The sequence below is a fragment of the Poecilia latipinna genome, unplaced genomic scaffold, assembly GCF_001443285.1.
Source record: "Poecilia latipinna isolate Pla-1442-1.1 unplaced genomic scaffold, P_latipinna-1.0 Scaffold417, whole genome shotgun sequence".
NCBI classification, from domain to species: Eukaryota; Metazoa; Chordata; class Actinopteri; order Cyprinodontiformes; family Poeciliidae; genus Poecilia; species Poecilia latipinna.
The window spans coordinates 277,420-285,974 of NW_015113033.1; the positions used below are offsets into that span (position 1 = coordinate 277,420).

The 8,555-nt window shown below is 42.2% G+C and overlaps 2 protein-coding genes across 2 annotated transcripts; one reads left to right on the plus strand and one right to left on the minus strand.

Moving 5' to 3' along the window:
• Positions 1–437: 437 nt before the first annotated feature.
• Positions 438–3,638, plus strand: kdelr3 (KDEL endoplasmic reticulum protein retention receptor 3). The gene is made up of 5 exons (XM_015037718.1): positions 438–1,240; positions 1,599–1,699; positions 2,862–3,020; positions 3,123–3,375; positions 3,467–3,638. The coding sequence occupies exons 1-5, from the start codon at positions 1,150–1,152 to the stop codon at positions 3,508–3,510; spliced, it is 648 nt and encodes a 215-aa protein (XP_014893204.1). The 5' UTR covers positions 438–1,149; the 3' UTR covers positions 3,511–3,638.
• A 177-nt stretch (positions 3,639–3,815) lies between these two features.
• Positions 3,816–7,744, minus strand: LOC106950696 (GTPase IMAP family member 4). Its single transcript, XM_015037716.1, has 3 exons — positions 7,636–7,744; positions 7,353–7,494; positions 3,816–5,559 (listed from the first exon to the last, which is right to left on the minus strand). Exons 2-3 carry the CDS (start codon positions 7,381–7,383, stop codon positions 4,544–4,546), a joined length of 1,047 nt encoding a protein of 348 aa, XP_014893202.1. The 5' UTR covers positions 7,384–7,494; positions 7,636–7,744; the 3' UTR covers positions 3,816–4,543.
• Positions 7,745–8,555: the final 811 nt, after the last annotated feature.

Genomic DNA, 8,555 nt, shown 5'->3' on the forward strand with positions numbered 1-8,555 from the left:
AGCTCACGGTTATTATGGCAGCTTTCACATGGGTCAGCTCTGTCTGGGATTTCTATACATATATATATATATATGTGTGGGGGGGAGAAGGGGGGTAACCAAGTCACCATAGCAACCATTAGGTGCTATATCAGTGGTGAGTAAGTGATGCCAGAACAAAACCTGTTGAAAAATATTTTTTTAAAATAATAATTGCTGTTAAAAATGTCCCCAAAAAATATATATAAAAAGTATTTTAGACATTTGTTTATGGATGGACAGACCCATTCATGAATATTCTTGAAAAGTCCGTTCATTTCCGGAACTTTATTACTAAGTGAAACACGTAGTTACACACAATTGGATGTTTGAAAATCTTTATTTTTGTTAATTATGAAAATATGACATTTAAAATTAGAATACATCAGAAAAAAACTGCCTGCTAAAAGTTTGTTATTTTCAAAAATGTACTTTTAATCTGACGGACGAGACGTATATTCTAATTTATTGAATAAGAGATGTTTTTGTCTTGTATTTTCCTGGTAGCTTCTCGCCACCTGCCGCTTAATTAAGGATTTACAGGTTAAAATGCCATTTCTTCTAGATTGTCAAGTTCCACACAGTAAAAAAACAACAACACAGGAAATCCGTATAAAATGATGAGCTTTCAAAATAAAAGCTTACAATTTCATTGCACAAAACAGACATAGAATTTAGCTTAAAATGATCACAAACAGCAGCTTATATTTTTTGTCGCTGAGTGAAACTCGTGTATGAGACGTTTTCTTCGCTATTTTACGTGGGTTAAATCTGAACCGAAGAGTAAACACTTTTACTTTGAAAGCGCAAACAGAAAACGACGTAACTGTCAGATTCTAATCGGGCTAGCTTGACAGCCACGTCACCTCCTCTTCTCAGCTTGCCTCTGGAACCATCATTGCTCTCTCATGCCAGGAGTCTGTTCTGGAAATTGCGAACATTTTTTACCTGTTTACATACTCATATTTCAGACAAGCGGCCAACAGAGCCGTCTAACGTCAACTGCGAAGCTGCTAGCTTGTTTTTTCCTCTCTTAATCTGCTCCGAGCTTATTTTCCCTTTGTGGGTCAACAACTCAGAAGTCAGTGTTGTGGGAGTTTGAAGGCCTGTGAGGACTCTAGGGGCAACACCATGAACATCTTTCGGCTGGCAGGTGACGTGTCCCATTTGGTGGCTATTCTCATCCTGCTGATGAAGATATGGAGGTCCAAATCTTGTGCTGGTGAGCTTCCTCAGAAGTAACTGATTTCCTGCTGTATGACTGCACGGCGTCACTGTATGTGTGTTTTTGCAGTGTAAATGCTTCATTTCCTCATGGTTTGCATACTCGCCATAAAGCCTTCTGTAGTTATTAAAAATACTAAAATTATGGTTTCAGTTTGCACAGTTATGGTTACAGTTACAGTTACTTGTATGTGTGTAAAGGCTACGTGGCAGTGTCAACAAACCACAGTGCTCCGCCTACTTTATTACACTGGGGTTATCATTAAACTCAATTACATCGACTGTCAATGCTAATAATTAGCATGAAGGTGCTATTATCCACTGCTGCTCATAATCAAGCTTTCTCTGTCTCGCAGGCATCTCTGGGAAGTCTCAGGTGCTCTTCGCACTTGTTTTTACCACCAGGTACCTTGACCTGTTCACAGTCTACATCTCGGCCTACAACACAGTCATGAAGGTACGTTGGAGAACTCACGCTGATTAATTATCTCACAAGAAAAGTTAAAGTGCGTGTGGGGGGGAATGTGTTGTTCTCCTTTAGATGAGCCTTTTTGTAACTTCCCCTTTGTACACGACTACATTTACAGGTTCATTTTCATAAATTAGAGTAACATGATACATTACACGCACTGTGAGGATCTTCAAGCATTTATTTGTGTTCATTTAACAAAAACCTGCATTAGACCAATGAGGAAAAAAACGGAAAATAAAACGTTAAGGTCTTCACGTCGCAAGGAAGAGTACCGTCCAGCAGACTTTCAACATAATGAGACTAAAGAGGTCTTTGCTAAAGAAACTGGCTGTTTATGGAGTTGTTGTATCCAAGCATGTGAAGCTAAGTGGATGGAAAAAAAGAGTGTGACTGAAGTGTGCATAAGAAATGGGGGTGACTGCAGCCTTGAGGGGACTGTGAAGCAAAGTCCATATGTGTTACAAGAGTTGCGTCACACACACACACACATACACACACACACACACACACACACACACACTGCATGTTTGTGTTGCTATCTTTGTGGGGGCTTTCCATTGACTTCCATTCATTTCTACAGCCTAAACCTTACCTTTACCCTTTTCCTAACCCTATCCATCACATACCTAACCCTAAGCCTAACCAAAACTCAATTCATACCTTAGCCCTAACTCTGACCCCATTTAGTGCTTCAGAAAATGTCATTACTATGATTGCAGTTCTCTGATTCCGATTTTTGGCAGATACTGATTTTATTTTGGTTTAAATGGTTGTTAAATGTAGCGACTGAGTTGGCAACAGTGGGGTGACTATTGTTACTGTCTCCTTTCACTCTCATGGCAGAGCGAAAGGAGACAGTGGCTGATTTTCAGACCTTTGTGGAGGTAGATAAGATCAATGGATAAGATCAGTTTCTCATGTAAGAATTGGCCAATTTCCCACAATTAGGGAACTGGCTTAATAAACGATCGACACGCAGAGTTGAAATGGATGGAACTTGAATTATCAGCTACCACATATGTTAGCAGTTCAATGAGTTGAGCAGCTCGTTTCCGTAGCAGTGATGCAAAGCAGGCAGCTTTGTGCAAAGCCAGCGAGTGATAAGTTGAAGGTCGTGTCTTTAATCAGTGTTTGACTCTGTTCTCAGGTGGTGTTTCTGGCTCTGTCCTACGCTACGGTGTATTTGATCTACATGCGCTTCAGGAACTCGTACGATTCAGAGAACGACACGTTCAGAGTGGAGTTCTTGCTGATTCCGGTGATCGGCCTGTCCTTCCTGGAGAACTACGCCTTCACTCCACTAGAGGTAAACGAATACGAGTCCGCAGATCCTGGAAACTCTTTCGCTTTTTTTTATGTGATGAAGGTAGAAACGGACACGTGTCCCTCTCCTCGATCCTTCCTCCAGATCTTGTGGACCTTCTCCATCTTCCTGGAGTCCGTCGCCATAATGCCCCAGCTCTTCATGATCACCAAGACGGGCGAGGCGGAGTCCATCACCACCCACTACCTGTTCTTCCTCGGCCTCTACAGGGCCCTGTACATCGCCAACTGGGTGTGGCGCTACCACACCGAGGGCTTCTACGACCAGATCGCCATCGTGTCCGGAGTCGTTCAGACCATCTTCTACTGCGACTTCTTTTACCTTTACGTCACGAGGGGTGAGGAAATCCGCACACCGAGTTCAATCGTCTATCTCCCGAGGAAAAAAAAACAGAGTGCGTTCTCACAGTTTCTTGTATCTTTTTGCAGTTCTCCGAGGAAGAGGGAAGATGAGCCTGCCAATGCCGGTTTAGGTTTCACGTCAGTGCCTGCCACAGCAGAATCCTTTCGCCTTTCCCTGTAGCTGTACTTTAGCAAAAGGGACTAAAGGTCTTATATTTGTAGACCAAAATTAAATAGATTATTTTGTTTTGTTTTGTTTGACTGGTACTTTAAGTCTGTGTTTGTGTGTAATCGTATAAGTGCGTGCGCGACAATGCGGCGCGGATGTGTCATTCTGCTTTTTCCTGAGATGCAAATAGGACCCGAGACACTCATTGCCGGTGAGCGCCGCGGTTCTCTGCGGATTACAGCGAGGAGAGTGCTTTTTTTTTTTTTCGTCCCAACATTTCCTTTTTCAGAAACTGCTTTCGACTCTGGAGCTCTTTGAAATAACCAGCCTGGTTTTTTTTGTACTAACGGTTTTGAATGTCGAACGCACGAAAACAAACTTGTAGGTTGTTTCAGCCGGTGTTTTCAGCACTCAGGTAGACCGTAGCTTTAATCGTGAGAGGTTCCTAAACTAAACGTCACCAAATGTCCAACATGTGAAAACCCCAATGTTTTGTTTTCTCACAGATTGTATTAATAGGCACTCCCTGAATAACTTACTGTATTTTCTATTGCCAAGTTTGTTACGGTTATGGATTTCTTGTTTACCTTGTCTTGTGTAATTGTTCTTTTTTGTTGTTGTTGGGGGGGTAAAAAAAAAGGGCTTAACATCATATTGTTATGAAAAGCCAAAGAAGCTGCAGTGTTTTACTTTAAACTTTCTCATTTCTATTGTAATTTCAAAAGTGTTAGTCAATGAAATCAGAAATCCACTTTTTGCTTTTATTACATGAGGAATTCTCTTAGCTCAAAGATCTGGTCATGTTTTGTTTTCAGAAACATTCACACTACTTCCCGGTCTTAAAGTGCTCTTAAGACGTGTAGAGACTGAAAGTATCTGATGTGATCAACAGAACGCTGTTGTGAGTCTTCCTTTCAACACATCACGTCTTTGTGATAATAAAGGTTGTCCATCTTTATTCAGAGACTCAAACCAGCATGTCGTCGGCGAGTCCGTCAGTGCAGCAGGGTTTTTTTGTGTTTCTGCAGTACCTTGCCGCCTTCTTTCACCGCTCCTTCCAGCACTTTCGCAGCGGACCTGATGGAGAGCGGCGACACCGCCAGACCCATCGCCTTCTCCACCACCTTCGCCTTCTTCACTGGTTTGCTCTTGTCCTTTCCCACGATACCTGCCCCCTCCGCTGCTCCTCTGCCCAGTGCAGTCAGCAGCTCGCACCAGAACAGCCTCTCGGCTCTCTTCTTGGCCTCCTCTTCCTCTCTCCTCGCTCTCTCCAAGTCTTCTGCTTTCTCCTTTCCTTCAGTCTCCTTGAGAGACGCCTGAAGTTTGGGTCCTCTCTCCTCCAGTATCCTCTCCCACGCCTCCCTAATTGTACTCTCAGCCTCCTTGAACGTGACGTTGCTGTACCAGCTGCCTCGGTTGTTTGAAACAATCTCGTCAATCTTTTTAAGAAGGGTTAAGACTTGCTCTGGGCACTCCGACGTCCCTTCTTGCCTGCTGTTGTCAAAGACGTGATACCCCCCATGGCAGCTGCTGACAAACCCGGACAGCTCCGGACTCTCATCCAGGAAGGACTCGACCGATTTGCCTCGGAGCTGGTCCCCCCAGGTGAACAGGACCATGGCGAATCTGGATATCTCAGCCCCAAACATCGCCTTGACCCACTCCAAGGTCTCTCTCTCCTCCTGGGTGTACCTGCCTAGCTGCAGGGTCACCAAAAACACGTGGGGTCCTGGGGAGTACAAGCTAACGCTCTGGCCCACCTCGGCCATGACTTCCTGTGGGGACAGGTCTGTATGGAAGAACCCTGGGGTGTCGATTACCGAGACACTCCGACCGCCTGCTGTCCCGGTCTGTCTCCTGCACCTTGCGGTGACAGAAGAGGGGGACAGCTCAACCCAGAAGGCCGGTCTACCCAGGATGGTGTTTCCTGAGGAGCTTCTGCCCGTCCCAGTCCTGCCCAGCAGTACAATCCTCAAAGGTTCGGTCTTCGATTCGAGAGAGGGCTGACTGCCTGAAAAAGAAAGAAACACACACGGTTTGTTGATGCTTTCTTGCATAGGGTCCCCTGACCTGCATAGCTGTTCTATGCAGCAGCGGTAGGTTCTGCTCTGCACGGTGATATGAGCTGCTGTGCAGAGAGCATCCAAAGCTCTGGTGGAAGATAAGCAAGCAAAACAATGTCGCAAAAGAAGGAACTTACCCTTCAGGGAGAGAGGATAGAATAAAGACAAGATAAAAACATGTTTTTTCCTGGTAACGTAATGTTTATCAGAAAGATTTGTGGAGCTGCAAATAGAAACTTGATGGGGACCTGGAACGGTCCAGTTCAACGGCCGAACATTTATGCTACAATGTTTGTATTTGAGTGAAACCGAGTTTTAACTTTAAATGAGTTGATTCTTGTGGTTGGTTTTGTGTATTTATGAGGGTTCTTTGGCTTCAAAATGGTGAGTTTGGTCATTATAATTACAACTTTTCAATGTTCGGCATTGTCTAGCAAAATGATTTTACATCAGGCTACATGGCTGCTGCATTAATTATTCAAATGAGCTGCTGTATCTGTACTTGGCGATATATATTAGTTTGCTGCTGAGCATGATTATTTATATATCTAAAACAAACTTTATTTTTACATCAATTTATAAGTTATGACTGCAGTTTTCTGGCCGATTCCTGGTTACCGATTTTTAAAAAGCCTGACCTGCTGATTTTGATTTTGGCCGATTCCAGTTTTTTTTGTCTGAAATGTCACTAAATGTAGCAAGAAAGTCACTGAGTTGGCAACAGTGGGGTGAATATTGTTAACTGTAAACATGCAGACCTGACCTGGAGGCCCGGTCAGTCAGTCAAACCTCTCACTACAGAGCAGAAGAGGACAGAGGCTGATTTATAAACCTTTCCTGAGGTTAAGAAGATCGGTGGATATTGACCTCACATGTATCAGTCGATCACCAATGCCCCAAAGTTGAGGAAATCGACGCCAATAAATGCATGCCATATTATATGTGCCTATAGAATATAATGTAAACATCACAGTCAGAGATGCAGTAAGTTTGGCAGGTTTTTAAATTATTTAATAATCTATTTATTGCAACCAATCCACATTATAAGCAAAACAAGAGGGCCCCAAACCCAAATTGAATAAAAGCAAAAGTTAAAAAAAAAAAAATACATATGTAAATTACAGTCGGTGTATTTGTAATTTAAAAGGCTTGTGTAGAAAGTTCTCCTGTATAAGTCCTTCTGGGTTGTTTTCTGGGTGGGCGAAAAAAAACGACAATTTATTTCGGTGTATAAGCTGTAATGTCGATAGTGTTTTGAAGTTACATTTGTTGGAAATAGGTGTAAAAAAAACAAAAAAACAAAATCAAACCAGCTGACTGAAAGACCTACAAGTAGAGTCCTGAAGCCAACGTCTTAGTCCAATATGGAATGATGCATAATGATTAGGAATGTATCTCGGAACAGGAAGGGCTGATGTTAAAGTTGGGGAAGCTCACCTGGAGAACATGTTTAGCTTATTTACTAAATTTCATGAAGCAATACTGAAAAATATATTTTAACATTTATACCACATTACTTAAGCAGCAATATATATTTTTTTCCCCGTTTTTATGAATAGATAGGGAGGGGGGTGTGTGGGTGTGTGGGGGGGGGGGGGTCAAGTTTGAAATTGTTAAGGATTTAAAATGTGTGTTAATTTTATGTTCCGTGAATAGATCCAACTGTAAGATGCCTGTCTGAACCACACTAGGACACAGCGAGATGCTGCGGCTGCCCTGGTGCAGAACGGAGGACACTTACCTTCGTGTGACGCAGCATTTCCAGATGACATCCTGTCAGGAAAATGCGATGCAAAACCTTTACTGCGATTAATATTCCTGAGCAGATGGTGAAGGGAAAAACGACAGGTTGCCTGTTTTCTTGCTGTGACTCGGACGTCCTCCTGGATGTAAAAAAAACAAACAAAAAAAAAGGTTAAATTTTCATCTGGCGTCAGAGCGCAGATGCAGCAACGGGGAGCGGATCTTCACACTGACGCACAATTTGAACTCAAAGACAGTTATTGCATGCACGAAATACTTACCGATGGTGGAAAATGCTATAATAATTAAATAAAAGTCTATTAAACCGACGAAAAGCAATACGATATTTAATACAGTTTTTGTAAAAATTGTAGACGGTCTGCAGCTCACTTTTATGGCCACTAGGAGGCACTGAACACCCACCGTCGGAATTCCCCGGGAACCGTCGAGAAAGGACACTGACCATGTCGGTGGTCCCAAATCCTCACTTGACAAAGATCACTCACAGGATATTGGTCACATAAGATAAAATAAGACAAATAACCCCAACTATATCTAGTTGGAGTCGCTTTTCCTCACACACCAGCTTTTCTCTTCCACACTAGGTCAACTTCAAATTACTGGAGATGCTCATATCTTTTATTATGCTTTCATTTGGAATCTGTGTAGTATGAAATATCCCCTCGGAGTCAGACACATTGTTTTGTTTGGTAAATATGACCCTCCTATTGAATATAAATAATCATTGAAGTACCAGAAAAACAAAAGTAACACTGCAAACCTGAAATGCCAAAACCTTACATATAAAATCCAAAGGAAATGCTTTTATTTGACTGAATTGAACACAGCTCAGACAAGCAACAGAGCTTTGTGCTGTAGTGAGCAAGGAATATTCAAGTCATGACTGCTACTGTAGCTTATTATTATTACTTTTTGTACATTTGACATATAGCTATAGAGAACCGAAGTTGTGCTCATAGGTTTACATACACTGACAAAATATACATGATAATACAAAAACCTTTTCCGACACTCATGGTTTCACCCAATAACCTCACTGGTTTTTCTAGATTCATAACCACAGAGAAAGTTATATTAACAAAGGATGTGTGTTAGAAGGTAACTGAACTGTATAAAACAGAAAAGGGACATGAAAAGTAAAAAATGAGGCATTTAGTTGAAAGTAATCCAAGGTCAGGCA